A 20,752-nucleotide genomic window follows, 5' to 3' on the forward strand; every position below is an offset into this window, starting at 1 on the left:
AAAAAAAACCTCTCATGTCCTTTTTAGAAAAAACAATAATTAAATAAGTCATTCTATACGCACATATATATATATATATATATATATATATATATATATATATATATATATATATATATATATATATATATATATATATATATATATATACACATTATATACTATACTATACTAAATACTATACTATACTAAACTAATGTGTATAGTATATATATATACTATACACATTAGTTGTTCACAGTTGAAGTCTAATGCACGTTTCATAAATTCTCCCACAGTGCCACCTGCTGGTCAAACCGCAGGCGTACAGCAGCACAGAAGACTTGCATTTTCCCTCTTGTCCAGTTTATTTCACTTTGTTTGACACGGAGAGTAGAAAATACGGTTATGCACATTCAGACAAACAGCTACAAATTTCACAGAATCATGCACCTGCCAAAATCCAACATGCTGAACAGCTGCATTTACACAGTCTACTTTGAAACCAGAGTGAGCCCCGAAACAGTTACATGGCAGTTTACAATCTGAACACCTGATTGAGTGAGGATTACAAAATAAACAGTTATAGCTAGATTATCTTCAGTATGATTGACTTACTGTCAAGCTGGAGGATTACAGGAAGGTTATAGTTCGCACAAATGGTGAAGAAAATGACAACACAGAGTTTTGTGCATGCGTGGTGGTCTGTACAGATGATAACATCAGCTAGCTATTACACACAGTAGCAGGAACATAGCTCAGGCTCAGTGTCAGAAAACAAACAAACAAACAATGTTATAAATCCTGGAAGCTCCACGGTGTATTGCATATCTACATTTAAGGAACAGTTTGACATTTTGGGCAATGCACTTTCTTAGTGAACTGATGACAGATGACAAGATCAATCTCTTAACAATGTAGCTGGAGCCTGCAGATAATTCGCTTAGCTGTCAAGTATAAAGAGTGTTTATTATGCTAATTTGCAGCTCACTAGTACACTAGAGTAGTGTTGCAAGATTTATGATTTTTAGAATCCTTAATTATCTCATAGAGTTGGTTACGCACTCCCTGGAGGTCACGTCACCTCTCATCCCCCTGCACGCTAAAAAGTGAAGGGAATGTGGGGCCAGTGTATTATAATGTGAAGCCAACAGCTCTGATCCAAGCAACATTATGTAACAAAACAGCTCATCAATGCCATATATGATATTACATACTATATTTTAACGTGATTCAAATGCAACAGGTTTTATCAGTGACCTGTGTAAACGTGCATATCAAACAGTTAGCAAAATGTAAGATTTGGGTGAATTTTTTTATGCTAATCTTTTAATTGTAACCTGTAAAAAGGACGTTTCTGTTATCTAATTCATTTGTTTACTTCATATTAGTCAATATGTCCATCTGCAGGCCACCTCAGCGCTAACCGTAGACAAGACAACATCACCCATATGTGTCTGAATTCCTACTTTAAGCATTTCTGTCATCACTGTCTTGGTCTTTTGAAACTGGAGGTTAAGAGAGAGGATTGGATGTCAGTGTGAAAGCAAACACTCAGTGGTTAACGAGTTATTAGTCAATGAGTAGATCCTAATAATCCTTCCGAGACTTAAAATGACCATAATTTACAAAACTGACTCAATGTTTTATCTGGTATGACCTGATATGAGGGGCTGAGCCCATAAACACAGCAGGAAAGTTTTTAGAGGCCATGTCTGGGGGTCATTTTCCCTTAGACCTTAATAGGACTAGAAATCGTCTTGGAACAGGGGTATCTCATAACCTCGTGTCGGTGTTGTTCCTGCATCATCTGGGATCAACATTGCAACTGACCAGTCATGTTCTTGTGATGTCATAGCTTTACAATGTCAAGAAAAAAACAACTTTTGGATCAAATGGTAAAATTTTCAAGTGCTTTACTTATTATTTAATACCATATAATAACTGTATTATCAAGTTAGGTTTGCTGTTAGCCAAATGACTCGTGGTTTACTCGTGACAGTTTTTAACAGCATTCACTAGCTTCTTAGCTAGTGCTAACTGAATGCTCAGTTGCTATGTTAATCCTGGACCAACAATATTATTATGATGTACATACAACACAGCACAGAGACATCAGATTGAGATCTTGCAACCACATCTATTGCCCCCTGGTGGCTATTAAGACAAACTCTAGCTACATGCATTATATAGCACATAGAGATTTTATCATTTCATTAGCAAGAGATTGAAGAAATGCATTTACAAAAATGTCAAACCATTCCTCAAAGGTCGTGATAATGAAATTGTTAAAAAAAAAAAACTTTTGTAAGTATAAACATTTTTTTTAAACATGTATATCATCAATCTTTAATCACTGAGCGACTGACATTTAAACTGAGTGAAAGTGCAATATTAAGTAATATTGGTGTCAACAGACCACAAGGCTACTGCTCTGTTGCATCCTGCTGCTTTCTACAGTACAGAACAGTGAACACACTCTTCAGCATATAAACAAGAAGTCAAACCGCAGCATTGTCCTCTCAGGTTTACTTCAGCCCAATCCATTTTCCTCTGCAATATTATCAACTTAGCGTTAGCATAAAGCCATTAACTGGCAGTACAATCTATCAGCACCACTACTTCTACAGACATGCTACTCCCACTGTGAGCCATTACTTCAGAACATGTCAGTGGTCTTACAAATTGCTTCAACTACTATAAAACTCACAAAGGAGCCTCGTCTATTTTCTTCCTGTATTTCAGTCCCCCAACTTATATTGTTTAGTAACTAAGACTAAAAATAAAATTAGCTTTACAAGAGCTACAAATTGGCCTCTCTGCTTACCCCCGATTCTGAAAAACACCCTGCAATCAATCTGTTATTCTAGTGCACAGCAGAGCCACGCTGGATGTTCACATTACAGCACTTCTCGAGTTGAATTTGGAAGACTGTGCCCTGCTTGAAGGCATATCAGCAGTGACGGTACTACCCTCCAGCCACCAGCCCACTTTGGACAAACAGGTTCATCATGGTGGGAGCCTCACTCCATCCTGCAAATCTCTGTCTGCGGGCTGGAGTGTGCTGCAGGTTAGCTGTTCCTCTGCTCCGCCTCCCTATGGGCCGAAGAGGAGGAGCTCTGGCTGTCCTCAGTGTCGTCTCCATCTACAGAAAAAAAAATAGCAGGTTAGAACACCACATTAAAACTTTCTGGATGCTATCAGCTGTGTAATTGTTGCTTTTAAAAAAAAGAGTAAAATACACCATAACATCCACTGTTTGCAATAACTTATATCTCTTCTGCTAGATGTGTTATTCAGTTTGGCTCTCATTTTCACAGTGAAGACTAAGCATTACCTTTTCAGATCCTCCGGACTTCCTCCGGATGGTGCATGGCTTTAGATGTGTTAAGGCAGCATTACTTTTCAGCTTTCCGTTGAAATTGAAAGCTGTTAAATTTGTTATAGTTTGTATAAGTTCATAAGATGTTCTGTAACTTCTATTTTCCTTACTTTTTTAATCATGTCCTCATATGTATGTTCTCCTTGTATATATAGATATATGCCTATTTATCTACTGCCTATTTAAAAACCTTTTTGTATACAGAGACTAAAGTGAACCAGAGTCAAATTCCTTGTTTATGTGCACAAACTAGGCCAAATAAAAATTATTCTGATAACCATCTCAAACTCCTGCGTAGATGGTAGATGGCTTCTCCTCCCTGAACCTGATTCAGCCAGAGGTCTCTTCCTGTTTAAAAGAACTTCTTTCTTCCCACTGTCGCCAAGTGCTTGCTCACAGAGGATTGTTTGATTACAGTAGTAGTACAGTAGCATCTTTACCTTGTTGTAAATTGGCCCTATATAAATAAAACTGAGTGGAATTTATATACAGGATTTTGTGCGACCACCAGTGTATACAACATGTTGGACAGGGGTACAGTGCAGCGTTTTACCTCCTCCTCCTGCGTTGATGTGCAGCTGGGACAGAGACAGGGTGAGGGGCATCTCTCTGCCCTCAGGGTCGGTGGGACTCTGCAGGATGTCATGCAGGGCGTTCCTCCGGCCCGTCCTGCCAGAAGCGATGAAGTCTGCGTATGTGGCCTCAACATCAGACATCGCTCACGCATTGTTCACACAGCAACACCTACAAGAAGAGCAGCTGTACATTTACTCTCAGTGGTTCACCTACACACACCACAGTGTGTACTTTTGCAACTCGTTGTGTAACGCAGGGTTGCTTGAAAGGTCTTGTGATATTATGATAGTGCTACTTTACAAACGACACGAAAAGAGGCAATAAGGATACCATATGTATTTAAGTATTTAAGTTAATTCAACCATTAAATCTCTGTACCTGCGCAGGGAGGCACGTGTGTCAGTGTTCTCTGTCTTAAGCCTGAACAATCCTGCGTGTCATTCATTTGCACAGCTATTCAGTCTTTTGGTAACCCGGCCATAAAGCAGGCCTTCAAGTCCTCAAGTCAAGAACCAGGTGAAGTCCGTCTACCACAAAAACACGTGACAGGATTTCGTTCGGTTTAAGTCCGGTTCTCAGTATTTCCTTACCTTCAGTGATGACGTATCTGTTGGAAGAACTCGGCGCTACATTGTGTAGGGAGGGAGGGACTTCACTCAAAGCAGCACAACGGGCCCGACATCATATCAAACGACCAAACAGAACAAACAACACAAAACCAAAGGAATAAACTACAAGTATATGTGGCCAAAAAACCACCGAAGCCAAGCAACGAGACTTCGGTACCAACACAGTGAGATTACGCTACATAGCGCGATGTGCCCGGGCTTGAAATCACCGAATATCAATCACACCAGCAGGACGGTTTGAAAAGTCCTTAATCTATTCTCCATGGCCGCCGCATCTTCCTCCTTCGCGACCAATGAGCAGACGGCAAGCCGTATCTGATCGCTCATTGGACAGCGGGCACAAAAGGATGAGAGGCGAGAGCTCTGAGCAGCACCGATGCTTATGATGTGTTTCACGTCACCTCGTAAAAATGACAACCAAAACACTAAACTCAAATATATCCATTATTTAACATATAAAATAAACACACTATAATTCAATTCAATTCAATTTTATTTATATAGCGCCAAATCACAACAAATGTCGCCTCAAGGCGCTTCATAGATACAGAGAAAAGCCCAACAATCATATGACCCCCTATGAGCAAGCACTTTGGCGACAGTGGGAAGGAAAAACTCCCTTTTAACAGGAAGAAACCTCCGGCAGAACCAGGCTCAGGGAGGGGCGGCCATCTGCTGCGACCGGTTGGGGTGAGAGAAGGAAGACAGGATAAAAGACATGCTGTGGAAGAGAGACAGAGATTAATAACAGATATGATTCAATACAGAGAGGTCTATTAACACATAGTGAGTGAGAAAGGTGACTGGAAAGGAAAAAACTCAATGCATCATGGGAATCCCCCGGCAGCCTACATCTATTGCAGCATAACTAAGGGAGGATTCAGGGTCACCTGGTCCAGCCCTAACTATATGCTTTAGCAAAAAGGAAAGTTTTAAGCCTAATCTTAAAAGTAGAGATAGTGTCTGTCTCCCGAATCCAAACTGGAAGCTGGTTCCACAGAAGAGGGGCCTGAAAACTGAAGGCTCTCCCTCCCATTCTACTTTTAAATACTCTAGGAACAACAAGTAGGCCTGCAGAGCGAGAGCGAAGTGCTCTAATAGGGAAATATGGTACTACAAGGTCATTAAGATAAGATGGGGCCTGATTATTTAAGACCTTGTATGTGAGGAGCAGGATTTTGAATTCAATTCTGGATTTAACAGGAAGCCAATGAAGGGAAGCCAAAACAGGAGAAATATGCTCTCTCTTTCTAGTCCCTGTCAGTACTCTTGCTGCAGCATTTTGGATTAACTGAAGGCTTTTCAGTGAGTTTTTTTGGACATCCTGATAATAATGAATTGCAGTAGTCCAGCCTGGAAGTAATAAATGCATGAACTAGTTTTTCAGCGTCACTCTGAGACAGGATATTTCTAATTTTAGAGATGTTGCGCAAATGGAAGAACGCAGTCTTACATATTTGTTTAATATGTGCGTTGAAGGACATATCCTGCTCAAAAATGACTCCAAGGTTCCTCACAGTGTTACTGGAGGCCAAGGTAATGCCATCCAGAGTAAGAATCTGGTTAGATACCATATTTCTAAGCTTTTCAGCGCCGAGTACAATGACCTCAGTTTTATCTGAGTTAAGAAGCAGAAAGTTAGCGGCCATCCAAGTCTTTATGTCTTTAAGACATTCCTGCAGTTTAACTAATTGGTGTGTGTTATCTGGCTTCATGGACAGATAGAGCTGGGTGTCATCTGCATAGCAGTGAAAATGTATGCTATGTCTTCTAATGATGCTGCCTAGGGGAGGCATGTATAATGTAAACAGAATTGGTCCTAGCACTGAACCCTGTGGAACTCCATAATTAACCTCAGTGTGTGAAGAGGACTCTCCATTTACATGCACAAATTGGAGTCTATTAGATAGATATGATACAAACCACTGCAGTGCAATACCTGTAATACCTACAGCATGTTCTAATCGCTCTAATAGGATATTATGGTCAACAGTATCAAATGCTGCACTAAGGTCAAGAAGGACAAGCACAGAGATGAGTCCACTGTCAGAGGCCATAAGAAGATCATTTGTAACCTTCACTAAAGCTGTTTCTGTGCTGTGATGAGCTCTGAAACCTGACTGAAACTCTTCAAATAAACCATTCCTCTGCAGATGATCTGTTAGCTGTTTGACAACTACTCTTTCAAGGATTTTTGATATGAAAGGAAGGTTGGAGATTGGCCTATAATTAGCTAAGACTGCTGGGTCTAGAGATGGCTTTTTGAGTAAAGGTTTAACTGCAGCCACCTTGAAGGCCTGTGGTACATAGCCGATTATTAGAGATAGGTTGATCATATATAAGATCGAAGAATTAATCAATGGCAGGACTTCTTTGAGCAGTTTTGTAGGAATGGGGTCTAAAAGACACGTTGATGGTTTGGAGGAAGTAATTATTGAAGTTAACTCAGAAAGATCGATTGGAGAAAAGGAGTCTAACTTAACATCAATGGTACTAAGAGTAGCTGTAGATAATATTACATCTGTGGGATGATTATTGGTAATATTTTCTCTAATGATAAAAATTTTATTTGTGAAGAAGTTCATGAAGTCATCACTAGTTAACGTTAAAGGGATGGTTGGCTCAAAAGAGCTCTGACTTTTTGTCAGCCTGGCTACAGTGCTGAAGAGAAACCTGGGGTTGTTCTTATTTTCTTCAATCAGTGATGAGTAGTAAGCTGTTCTGGCTTTGCGGAGGGCTTTCTTATAAAGCAACAAACTATTTCTCCAGGCTAAATGATGATCCTCTAAATTTGTGACACGCCATTTCCTCTCCAGATTACGAGTCATCTGCTTTAGGGTACGTGTTTGAGAATTATACCACGGGGTCAGGTACTTCTGATTAGAGACCTTAGTTTTCACTGGAGCTACAGTATCCAGAGTCGTACGTAGTGAGGAGGTGAAATTATTAACAAGATAATCGACCTCTGTTGGGGTAGCGTTCAGATAGCTGCTCTGCTCTCTGTTGGTACAGGTCAATGAAGATGATAACAGTGGCTGGATTATATTCTTAAACTTAGTTACAGCGCTTTCAGAAAGACATCTACTTTGATAAAGTCCACTCTCCACTGCTGCGTAATCAATTATTGTAAATGTAAATGTTATCAAGAAATGATCAGACAGGAGAGGGTTTTCAGGAAACACTGTTAAATGTTCAGTTTCTATGCCATATGTTAAAACAAGATCTAGAGTGTGATTAAAGTGGTGGGTGGGTTCTTTTACATTTTGAGAGAAACCAATTGAGTCTAACAACAGATTAAATGCCATGTTGAGGCTGTCATTTTTAGCATCAACATGGATGTTAAAATCACCCACAATAATTATTTTATCTGAGCTCAGAACTAAATTAGATATAAAGTCTGAGAAATCAGACAGAAACTCTGTGTAAGGCCCAGGTGGACGATAGATGATAACAAGTAAGACTGGTTTCTGAGTTTCACAGCTGGGGTGGACGAGGCTAAGCATCAGGCTTTCAAATGAATTAAAAGTCTGTCTTGGTCTTTCATTAATTAATAGACTGGTGTGAAAAATTGCTGCCACACCGCCCCCTCGACCTGTGCGTCGAGATTTCTGGTAGTTAGAATGACTCGGGGGTGTTGATTCATTTAAACTAACATAATCATCCTGCTGCAACCAGGTTTCTGTAAGGCAGAGTAAATCAATTTGTTGATCAATTATTAAGTCATGTATTAACAGAGACTTGGAGGAGAGAGACCTAATATTTAATAATCCACATTTCACTGTTTTACTCTTTGGTTCAGATGTGGATACTGTATTATTCTTTCTTTGTAAACGTTTAAGTTGTTTAATAATATAATATAGGTTAATTCGAAATTTATTCAGTGTTAGTTCTTTTATATTTTTTTATTGTTATTTAAATTATTTTATTTTTTATTCTTAATAAAAAAAAGAATAACAACATTTATGAAATGACTTTAGTTTATCATGCAACATTGAATGCCTCAAGCTTTTTGTTGTGAAAGGCTTTTACATATCCGAGATAAAAAAAATAAAAAAAAATTTCTGAGACTTTATGGACAAAAAAAAAAAGATTAATTGATTCATGGAAATAATTAATTATTTATTGAAAAAAAAAAGTTAGCTGCAGTCCAGTTTTTTGTTTTTTATTAAGGTAAATGGCCTATATTATTTATCAAATATTTCCAGACATAAAGCACTCTTTTTTTTTTTCATTTTAGACAGTGAAGACTAGAAAGAAAATATACTGAAAATATACACTCACTTGCCACTTTATTAGCTACACCTATCCAACTTCTTGTTAATGTAAATATCTATCGCATGTAGACATGTGAACGTGGACAAGAAAACCTGCTGAATTTCAATCTGAGCATCAAAATGGGGAAGAAAGCTGATTTAAATGACACGTGTTGTGGGTTTCATCTAGTTTGCAATCCCTGTCCTCAAAACACATACAGACAAAACTAAATAAGATCTACAATCTGCAAAATAAATACTGCATAGGGCAGCACAGAGGACAAACAGTATAGTGAAGTAGCATAAAACAAGATACAGGAGATTATTCATGACTGCATGACAGATTCCTCTTTCAAGAAGTTAAGTTTAATTTTAAAAAAAGGATCCCAGTCAGGGTCCTGTATCAGGCCAATTCCCTAAATAGAAAATGCTATCTGTCCAAATGAGGATTTGTGTAATGCAATCTTGCAGTTTCCATTAGGTGCTCCATTTGTTACTGAATCCAAAGCTTTTAAGGGGAACCACAAGATCACTGAGCACCTTAGAGGCCAGATTATGTAAGACTTTAGAAATTAGTTTAAGATTTTAGGATCGTGTAGTGTAATAAAATGATCAAAACTGATGTTTTTGAAAAAACAAACAAAAAAAACCCATTTTTTAAAATGATAGATACATATTTTACCTGTGAAACATGTTCATTGGATTTCTTGTCACCGACTCATTAGTCAGTCTTAATGCCGTGTGAGTCATAGAACTTTAGGAAAACACATTTAGAGAAATAAGATGCTTCAGTGCAGGCTATATTTCTCCATTTTTAAATGAATCATTTCAAAAGGAGGTTTGCTAGTGTGCGACTACTGATGCATGTGCACTGGGCAGGTGCTGCCACACTAAGATGAAAAACAAATCCATATGAAATCCAAACAATAGAGTTTGGATTCAGTAGATCTCAGTGCAGAGAACATGATGGGAAGTAAGCTTAATGTCATTAGATGTAACTTTACTTTTCTAATTCCTGTTGAAAGGTGCTCTTTAAACATGACAAGGCCAGGAGATAATCGTTGGAAATGCTTGGTTCAAACCACAGGATGGCGCTGTTGTCAGAGAGAATAAGAACTGATGCCTTACAATCAGCCAAATGTGCATCAGGTATTCCTTTGATACTGTGTCAGTGGGGAGTAAAGAGTCCTTCATTATGAAACAGATAAAGAATTCCTAAAATTCTATAGTATTTCAGCAGTGAGTAACAGGCTGTGTGGAAATACAGACCATATAGCATACAACATGTAACCAGTGACGTGGAGCATTCATTGCCTTTGGGGGAGCAAATACATTTAATGCCACATCAGCTTTTATCTATAATTTGGCAATAAATAAATACAAATTAAAAATCATACAAATGCATCAGGTGCGATGTTTGTTCTGGCACTCAGACACCAATGTCAGTAGCTTAGACTTTGTTGCCGTAGAAACGCCCTCTGCTCTTTGAATATGTGGCTGAGGGTTTCAGCGGGGCGCATTTGGAAAGTTTTGAAAAGGAATCTGATTACTGGCAAAGAGATGACATCAAATCACTCCCACCAGTTTCACAGGCTGTGCGGGTCCTCTTTTTCTTCTGTGTGATGGCAAAGAGAGGCTCAGCTCACTTATTCACTGACAGTCTGCACTGCTGCGCTTTACCTTTCTTCAGGGGCTTCCAGCTCAAAGAACAATTCTCAGAGGAGCATGTTAAAAATTCTCTCTGTTAATGTGTAATGCCAAGCTGAACTCATACCACATCAACTACAAGGGTTTTCATGTGGACTCTTAATGTTGGACCTACAGGGAATTTCACAAATAGACACGGCAAATGCACATTTTGTATATACAGTGAAAAGTGACTGCACATAATAAAAAACAATTACAAGTGACATTCCTGAGTATGTTTACAAATTCTCAAAAGAAAGGGGAGGTTTAAAAATCCCAAGCATTATGTGACTTTATTTGAAAGAATGGTACAGCTGTTTGCCTAGTAAAGGTTTTACTGAAGGGTGAGAACATAAGCACCATGTAAGAATGTAGGGCTCTCTTCTCTGGTCTAGCACCTTTAACAATCCCTCATCTGAACTAAGCAACTGTATTGTATGTTTGACTAGATTAGCATGAGATGTGACAGTGTCCGCCTCCTAAAAGAGTCTTGTGGCACAGCTTTAATAATCTTAAGAATACATCGCTACATATCTGTGGGAAAGTATTTGTCACCTTCTTTAATTTCTTGGTTTTTTGCATATTTTTCACGCATGTATGTTTCAGATCATCAAACAAAGTTTAATATTAGACAAACATAAACTGAGTAAATACAAAAGTTTTTTAAATTAATATTTCAATTACTATGGGGAAGAAAGCCAAATCTACCTTAGCCTATGTGAAAAAGTATCACTAAACCCACCCTCAGTCTTTCATGTCACTGTGGAGGAATTTTGGCCCACCACACTGGAGTGTTTTCAAGAATGAACGACCTGTTCATGGCATGCATTTTTAATTTTCCCTTTGATATTTGGGCATATTGGGACCTGATGAATGTAAAAAAAAAAAAAGAATTTCCAGAAAAATTAGATCCACATATGAGGATATTTATTTAAAATTTCGATAGAAAAGTGGCAGTATAATGTCCTCGTAAGTGGATATCAGGCCCTTGTAGAGCAAAATTGAGTATTTTGGTCTAGACATCTGAAAATGTGATGTCCACATATGTGGACACCAGGTCCTAGGAGGTTAAAGTCATGTCAAAGCATCTCAACTGGACTTGAGTCTGGACTTTGACTAGGCCATTCCAAAACCTTTTTGTTTTTTCAAGCCATTCCATGGACTTTGGGTGTGTTTCAGATCATTGTCCTGCTACATAATCCATGTGTGCTTGAGCTTCAGGGCATGAACTGATGACCAGACATTCTCCTTCAGAGTTTTCTGGTAGACAGCAAAATTCATGTTTCCATCAGTTACAGAGAGTCGCCCAGGCCCTGAAACAACAAAGCAGCCCCAGACCATCACATGGCCACCACTGTGTTTTACTGCTGGTATGATGTTCCTTTTATGGAATTCTGTGTTAGTTTTATACCACATGTAACAAAACCCGTCTAAAGGTTCATTACATCTCTGTGGTAGTTGATTTTTGTTGTAAGTAATCTGCATGGATACTGCTCTACTACTACTAGAGCCAAAACCTTGCAAAAACAAGCATACCCGACAACTGCAATGCCAAATCTGTACGGGTTACCTGAAACAAAGAGTGACGTCTGGTCCCTGTGCTTGCTGTCTTGCACATCTCAACAACTGTGTATGATTTGTGTTAGTTTGGAGTGGATCAATAAAACCTGCATTATCTTCTTACTGTATCTTTAATAAGATTGCAGTTCAGCCTCTCCTGATGCAACCTTCTTCCACGAGCTTCTTCCTTTTCTTTTCTTTTTACATTGAGGTTAACCTTCTTTACAAGCTGCTTCCGCAGAAAAGGACACAATTCAGACCTCAGTGAAAGCAGTGTCATGTTTTATTCACTACAGAAGACGAGGTTGGCGATGATCTGAGTAGACCTGCGAACCTGCACAGGAATTTATCAGAGGACGAGCAGCTCTGCTGATAAAAAATAATCTAAACATTCATCTCTCCAGTTTTGTCTATTACATTTTAATTGCAACCAGGAGCTCTACTGTTTTATGGTATCTCAGTTTTCTGTGAATTTTTAGTGACACAGATGGAACAGGTTAAAAAAGATAATAGATCCAAGTAAAAGACATTATTATTGCAGATGAATATTGTATTTATATGTTTGTTTGTTTGTTTGTTTTTAAATATTTCTTCACACTACAATGAATTGGAAGAATACATATTTATATATGGAAAGATGTAGTGCAGTTATAAGTGTGCTGCTGTTTGGTGTTGCTGCAAGGAAGGAGGTTAAAGGTGTCTGATATAAGTGTTTATTTAAAATCAGATATTTTGATAAAAGCATTAAGTTCTCAGAAAAAACAGGGGAAATATAGTATAAAACATACTCTCCTTTTATCTTTGTGACAGATGGCTGACCCTCCCACTGGCTCTGACAGTGGGTTCTTCCTTTTAAAAGGGATTTTTTCCTTCCCACTTTCGCCAAATCCTGCTCATAAGAGATCGTCTGATTGGGTTTTCAGGCACTAGGCCAGACCTTCCCAAAGTGTGGGGCCCGCCCCCTAGGGGGGGCGCAGAGCCATTGCAGGGGGGGCGCGGCATGAAAAGGGAAAAAAACAAAACAATGCTTGGACACTGCTAGCACGGGGCGCCCACACAAACGCAAAGCAGGAGATGAAGCATCGCTGAATATGTTTCCAAACCAAATTCATTCTAAGCCAAAGAATAGAAAATATGGTGAAGCATATCTGCCCTTTGGTTTCACCTGCACAAGTGCCGAGGTAGGTCTCCCCTGCGTAATTGGTTTTCTCTTCGTTGGGAGCAGCGCTGGGCTGTTCAAACCACGGACAAACAGTATCCCAGGGGTGGGATGGGGTGGGGGTGGGGGGGGCGAATATTTTTCTTGTAAAACAAAGGGGGGCCCAGCAAAAAAAGTTTGGAAACCACTGCACTAGGCTATATAAATAAAACTGAATTAAATTAAAACCTGCTTGTGTGAAAAATAACATCATCAAATTGTATTATAATCAAATACAGTGCACTAGTTGGCTTAGAAATTAAAGGTGCATTCTGTAATTCAATCCAAGACATGTTATCTAACCGAAAACTGTCAAATGGACTGACAGGCTATTAAATCATCATTTATTATTATCATTAATATAATATAATCAAAAATTTAGGTCAAAAATCTCAGTGCTAACAAGCTAATGTTAAGAATGTGTAATAGTTTTGGAAATGTGCATTACTGGCTGAACTCGTGAAACCTTGACACTGCCCCATGCAGTGTTTCAACTGCACTATAGTCCACAGCCAGTCTAAATAAAGTGTTTTTTGCTCCCTGTTCCCAGAAGGTACCATCCAGCAGCCATGGCAGAGATTTTGAGTTAGGCTAAAAGCTGTCATCATTTTCATAACTAGATGTGAAGAGGCTGGCTGGGTAACACCAGCTGGCCACCTTGGCAGCTAGAGGACAGTCTCATCTTGGCAAGCCCTTTGGGAATGGTTGTGAGTTCTCCATACCCTTTTGACATGTGATGTAATTTCTTTCGAAAGGCACATTTTGCTTCATAGCATTTTTTTAAAAATTTTGTTGTAGCTTTCATTCCAAAATAAATTGCAAATATATCTATTGCACTGTGCAGTACAAAAGATATATTTGCTTTTTGTAAAGTTCAAACCTATAATTTTGGCATAGTCCATGCAGAGAAAGAAATAATGATCATGGTTATCTTAGACATGTGTTACTATGGCAGTAACACAAAAATACATTATAAATTGAGGCTGATGAGAATGACATTAGCTTTGCAGGGATTTGGACTTAAACCAGCTATTGGACAAATGCTAGCTGAAATGTTACCCTGTGGCAGTGGGGGGTGGGGTTGCTTGGTTCATGGAAATCCATCCAACAGCTGCTGAGACATTTTATTCAAAATGTTTTAAAAAAGGACTCAAGGTGGCGCTAGAGGAAAAGTAGTTGTCAAAGTCAAAAGATTGAGCTAGTTGTTGTTGAGAGATTTGAGTTTGGATCAAAGAGGCGTACAGCGACGTTTGTAGCATGGCTTCAAACAGGGACAAAAAGTAAAGCCCACACAGCGGACTCTCACACCCGCACACTGCTACACCAGCTCTGCTTACCTGCTCTGCATACTGATAGCACAATTTGGCTAAAATGCATCACGTGTCTTCCACTATGTAACAGAGAACCCACTATGTGTTATTCCTACTTGGCAAAGAAAAAGTGTGAGGTCAAAATGCACGTATAAGAAGTGTCTAAAAATGTGCTTGTTTAGTTTTCAATAAACCTAAAATGGAAAACTGGAGAGTTTGTGGGTCTTATGAGGATGATGATGATGCACATGCTCATCACTACCACATAAATACAAAAGCTTGTGATCAAATGTGGTAAGTCTGTATCACAGCCATGCAAATGGGGTCTCTAGATCAAATCTTCAAAACACATATACGTGTGCATCTGTAAGTTCCTGAATGGGCCTTTATGGTGACGAATGTTTAGCTACGATAAATCTTTTTATTATTGTTGTATTTGTATCTGTGTTTCAGTTTCTGTCTCCCTGTCATGTGACTGTGTGTCAGTGTGTTGGACACACTCTGTGTTCACTTTGGATGCCATTTTCAAAAGCCTCTCAGAAAACCGCACGGCTACATAATCACAAGTCTTACCACCATCCTGTGCTTTCAATCCAAGTCACATGGGTTCATATATTTAGTCTGTGTGTGTGTGTGTGTGTCTGTGTGTGTGTGTGTGTCTGTGTGTCTGTATGCTCCCTCCTTCAGCATCGTGCTTTACACGCGCATGCATGCTTATCCTGACACCTGCGAGAGGCTTCTCAGTACCAGCACATTCTCCCGCTGATGGACACCGAGCAGCTCCACTGGAGCAGACAAGTGCCTTGCTTAAGGGGACTTCAATTTTTAGATTAGGTCAGATGAAACTTTAATGATCCCTGTGGAGATGTCAGTTCATTAGAGCAGCAGAGGCTGGGCTACAGATAAGAATAGCTCAGATGGAGTGTAGTGCAGAAATAGATTGCATACTTGCGGTGATACAGCAAACACATGAATAAATACATACTTACAAGGGAAACGTGCATTGCAGGAAAAGTAACATCGTGGCAACATAAATGCATTATTAAATTGATTCTATTTAGTGATATTTTGTGCTTCTGCTTCTTCAAGCGTCGTGGTCTGACATTTTGGTTGTGACGTGTAGATAATCTGAACATCCAAAGTAATTTCTTGTTCAATGAAGCAAACGATGCATATGAGAACAATGTGTGCGAGATTTAGTTTGCTGCTGATGTCGCTGACTGTGGCATTTAGAAATGGCTTACAGTTGACTGAACAAAGAAATGCTAGACAAAGAGGAACAGAGGCAAAAAATAAAGGGACAGACTCAATGAAAGGCAGACGAATATAGACAGACCCAGAGATGGAAGGGATATACAGCACTCAATTCAACTGGGTTACAAACTTTTTCCAGTCTCCTTTTGTGTTCAAACTCCCTCTAGGAAAGGCTTTGTCCTGATTTGGCATGTGTCTCTGTGCATGTATTATAGTCTTTACAGATAATTTAACAAAGCGGCTGGGGTTGGTCTCTGCTGGCTGGGATGCAGAGTGGGGTGAGATATGTTAAGGAGGCATCAGTGAGGGTTTTTATGATGTGAGTTTTTGCTTCATGGTGAGCAAAACCGGGCGGGATGTAGTGCCATCGCTGCCTGGGCTGTTGATTGATGTCTGAGTTGAAGGTGAAACCTCTCTGCTCCAGCAAGAATTTGAACCTTGGTCTGTCAGTGTTTGCACAGAGTTTTTACCATTCTGCTTTCCACCCTTATCTAACCAGTAGCTTACAGGCTGAGGAAGGCACCTGCTACGTTTCGTTGTCTCACTGAACAGGTCATTGGTGACATGCAAGGCTCTTCAGTTGGGACGCTCACCTTAAACCTGTAGCTGTTCACTGATTTGGTGGTTCAAGCTTGAAAACTATGAGTGTGTGAGCGAACAAGACGGACGGGCCAAGCATGTCCTGTCAAGGCCAAAGTTCAGGCTGTGGAGCAGTGCCTTGTATGAACCACTAAAAGAAAGACTTTCCTCTGCCTCTTTGGTTGCTTCAGTCCAAGCTACAACCTCTGAAACTGAAAAACTACAGCAAAACTAAGCTCTCTTTAGCCACTGACAGTGGCTTCAAAAGTTTGTCAATCCCCATAAACACACACAAAAACTTTACAGCTGACACAAAAAGCCATTTTGATTTCTATGGATATTTCTCCTTTTCATAAAAAAAAACCCACATATGGGGTATACCAGCACATCATAAGGCTGACAAGTGTGTCAGCACCAGCAGTTGTAGCTGGTCATTGTCTTTTAGGCTGCACGTTTATGAATCAGAGTCACTGAACTGAAATGGTCAGCCATGTTTGTAGTGTTGGTGCCTTTTGGAATCGTGAATTATGTGGCAAATAACATTGTTTATAGTGCAGTTTAACCTAACCAAGAAGTCTGTGCGACACTTTTGGTAGATAAAATTCTAGTATTTTATTAGTTTGTCATATAGCCCTAATTACTGCTGTAATATTATTATTGTGCTGCCTTTTTCTAACATATGCACCCATACAGATCATTCAGGTAAAGTGAATTTCATTTATATGGTGCCATTTGACAACAATCCAGGCGATTTATAAGATAAATACCTTATGATAGAGGGCTTTCAGCCATCTGTTTCAGGGTGAGGGGAAAGAGAAAAAAATAAAAGCAGAAGAGAAAAAAAAGCTTTAGCATCCCAAATTAAGCTAGCTAAACAATATTTCTACCATTAGCTGAAATAAAATGCAAGAATTTTTTCACTCATTTACTTGTTTTTTTTATCTCCTGGCTGCCAGCAAGGTTTTAAACAAGTCAAAACTTCTGCGTTTCTTCTGTCCACGCTGCAACCGGGGCCGGCTGGGGCAAGAGGGGGCAACGCCTCCTTAACATCCTGCCGGAAGTTTGATTACCCCAAAACTGAATATGGGCATGATTTACAACAGCAGCTGAAAAATCCACTGGAAAAGGCACAAATGAGATAATAGATGTTTCCCTCCGTGCTCTGGTGCTTGGTTTTTTGCCTTTTTCTTTGTAACTTGGCCTACTTTTTTAAGTTTTGTTAATATTTACATTTCTCTCTGCCTGTCTAGAACCGGCCCAGGCTGCCACACATTTTCATTCCAAAGGCCATGTAGATGCTAGCCATGTAAACTTAGCACGGACCTCAACCTCACTGAACACTTGTGGAATCAGCTTGGGCGTGATGTTCATGCAAGAGTGACCAACACATCCACATTGGCTGACTTGTCATGGCATTGGCGACAAATACTGATTGAAGACTGGGATGTCATCCCACAGCAGTGTGCGACAAAGCTGGTGACCAGTGAGGAGCAGGTGCCAGGCTTTTGTGGCCCTGTGTGGTTCTTCAACATACCACTGTGCCCTCTGTTTGTTAATGAATTAATAGTAAAATTGCCATTTCATTTCAATCATCCAATCCAACAAACCACAACAAACAAGAGTCAATATTAGAATAAGCGGTTTTCAAGTGAAGCTCTTGTCTCATGTGCATTTTTTTTTAGTTTGTACCACTTAGCATCTCCAACACCACACTATTAACCCATCCACTCACACATCCTCACTACTAATAACACTGACTTTTTCTTAGTTTTATGTTGCTTTCATGTTTTTGAAGTATTTCAAGTATTTTTTTGACCTTTTCCTTGCATCTCACTCTTTTTCGCCACGGTTTCTGAGCCAGGTCGAGACAGTTTAAACAAACAGCTTATTAAAAATGTTTCCTGACTCTGACTGAAAGCTGTTTTTGATAGCGCTCTGTTTTTACACTCCAGCTCACACAGGTGTATGAAGTTTGGCTAATTAGACTTCTCCCCAGGAAAACGTAGCCGTGCAAAACAGCTGCACCAGCAAACGAGGAGCTTATTGATATGAGACAGCTCTCTGCAATTCACTTGCCTTTTAGAGATGTTCTCTTCTTGTTTTCCAATACTGTGAGTGAACGATCCCTTCAGTATTAACTATTGGCATTTTAAAGCTGGCTTATTAGCACACCTCAGTTTACATTTGAGACATACGCTTGCTGTATAAAATCTAATACAGGAGAATATATTTTAAGAGCACTGTGGGCAAAGGTTTATTCTAGAAATTATGTAATCATGCAGAATCCATGGGAGCCATAGTGGTTTATTATGCTTTCACAAAAGACTTTGTCGTTAATAATTAGGTCAAAGGACCAAACCATGGAAAACAATGGAAATAAACTCCATCCATTTTAGTCTCTCTCTGTAACTTTGAAGTATTTTTAAAAATGTATTGTTTGTTAATTAATGAATTTATTTATTAGGTCTGTGACCTACACAATGTGGAGCAAGTGGCCATGTGCCACAGGTCTGCAAGCTGGCTGTAGTTAACCATTACTTAAAAAGCCATCTCTTGATCCAGCGGTCTTAGCTAATTACAGGTCAATCTCCAACCTTCCTTTCATATCAAAAAAATGATTTGAAGAGTTTCAGTCAGGTTTCAGAGCTCATCCCAGCACAGAAACAGCTTTAGTGAAGGTTACAAATGATCTTCTTGTGGCCTCTGACAGTGGACTCATCTCTGTGCTTGTCCTGCTAGACCTTAGTGCAGCATTCGATACTGCTGACCATAATATCCTATTACATCAATTAGAGCACGCGGTAGGTATTACAGGTACTGTGCTGCAGTGGTTTGTATCATATCTATCTAATAGACTCCAGTTTGTTCATGTAAATGTAGAGTCCTCTTCACACACTAAGGTCAACTATTGGAGTTCCACAGGGTTCAGTGCTAGGACCAATTCTGTTTACATTATACATGCTTCCCCTAGGCAGTATCATCAGAAGACATAGCATACATTTTCACTGCTATGTAGATGACACCCAACTCTATCTATCCATGAAGCCAGATAACACACACACCAATTAGTTAAACTGCAGGAATGTCTTAAAGACATAAAGACCTGGATGGCCGATAACTTTCTGCTTCTTAATTCAGATAAAACTGAGGTTATTTTACTTGGCCCTGAAAATCTTAGAAATATGGTATCTAACCAGATTCTTACTCTGGATGGCATTACCTTGGCCTCCAGTAACACTGTCAGGAACCTTGGTGTGATTTTTGACCAAGACGTGTCCTTCAATGCACATATTAAATAAATATGTAAGACAGCTTTCTTCTTTGTGCAACATCTCTAAAATTAGAAATATCCTGTCTCAGAGTGACGCTGAAAAACTAGTTCATGCATTTATTACTTCCAGGCTGGACTACTGTAATTCATTATTATCAGGATGTCCTAAAAACTCCCAGAAAAGCCTTCAGTTAATCCAAAATGCTGCAGCAAGAGTCCTGACAGGGACTAGAAAGAGAGAGCAGATTTCTTCTGTTTTGGCTTCCCTTCATTGGCTTCCTGTTAAATCCAGAATTGAATTCAAAATCCTGCTCCTCACATACAAGGTCTTAAATAATCAGGCCCCATCTTATCTTAATGACCCCATTAGTGCTCTCGCACTGCAGGCTTCCTTGTTGTTCCTACAATTGTATCTGTGTAACCAACTGAACAATATGAATGTACAATTTTACAGATTAGGAAACCAAAATATACTTTATAAACCCTTACTTTGTTGTGCTGCAGCTTTTACCATCTATAATTTAATCATCTTTCCAATTTTTCTATAACCAAGGCAGCATTGACCTTGTTGTTTGCCACTGGAAGTTCTTAAGTTATGGAAAATGTGTTTTGTTTACTTTAATGAAAACAGTTAAACTTTTCTACAGTTGCAGCTTGTTGGGACTAATAACTTTCAGGCTTCAGGGTGCCAGTGGAAAGATTGTTTAAAGACATTTATGGAAATGCATAGAAAAATAAAAGCCAGTGTGAAATACATGGCAGTCTCTAGGGCTGTCTTCTACCCCCAAAATAGCCAACTCTTTAAATCAAGACACAAATGTGTGATAAGTGTCTTCGGCCTATTTAACAGAAAAAAAATGTGACCTTTTCTAGAGAAATATACTGTTAAAGGATAAAAGTACCTGCAGTAACATAAGTGAGACATGCTTGTCTCTTCCAGCTGCTGCTGCCTTTCCGTGGAACTTATCATCTCCATGTTGTAGTTCCTCTCATCACCAGTGGGTGTCGCTGCGGACTCTGGTACCCAAGCCGTCTGTCCGTCTGTCTAGCAAGGATAGGGTGATGTTGTATTGTG

At 39.3% G+C, this 20,752-nt stretch overlaps 1 protein-coding gene across 2 annotated transcripts; it reads right to left on the reverse strand.

Moving 5' to 3' along the window:
- Positions 1-328: 328 nt before the first annotated feature.
- Positions 329-4,874, reverse strand: LOC146498351 (cAMP-dependent protein kinase inhibitor alpha-like). Of its 2 annotated transcripts, none has more exons than XM_085142188.1 (3): positions 4,528-4,874; positions 3,915-4,105; positions 329-3,124 (listed from the first exon to the last, which is right to left on the reverse strand). In XM_085142188.1, the coding sequence occupies exons 2-3, from the start codon at positions 4,075-4,077 to the stop codon at positions 3,051-3,053; spliced, it is 237 nt and encodes a 78-aa protein (XP_084998314.1). In that variant the 5' UTR covers positions 4,078-4,105; positions 4,528-4,874; the 3' UTR covers positions 329-3,050. The 2 variants fall into 2 exon arrangements, with proteins under 2 accessions (XP_084998314.1, XP_084998315.1); XM_085142189.1 differs by lacking the exon at positions 4,528-4,874 and adding an exon at positions 4,316-4,515.
- Positions 4,875-20,752: the final 15,878 nt, after the last annotated feature.

The sequence above is a fragment of the Neolamprologus multifasciatus genome, chromosome 18 (genome assembly GCF_963576455.1).
Source record: "Neolamprologus multifasciatus chromosome 18, fNeoMul1.2, whole genome shotgun sequence".
Classification (NCBI taxonomy): domain Eukaryota; kingdom Metazoa; phylum Chordata; class Actinopteri; order Cichliformes; family Cichlidae; genus Neolamprologus; species Neolamprologus multifasciatus.

Coding starts and splice junctions, on each gene's coding strand:
- LOC146498351 (XM_085142188.1), bottom strand. CDS start 4,077: ATGTCTGATGTTGAGGCCACATACGCAGACTTCATCGCTTCTGGCAGG. Junction 3,125..3,914: donor CATCAACGCAGGAGGAGGAG/GTAAAACGCTGC, acceptor TTTTTTCTGTAG/ATGGAGACGACACTGAGGAC.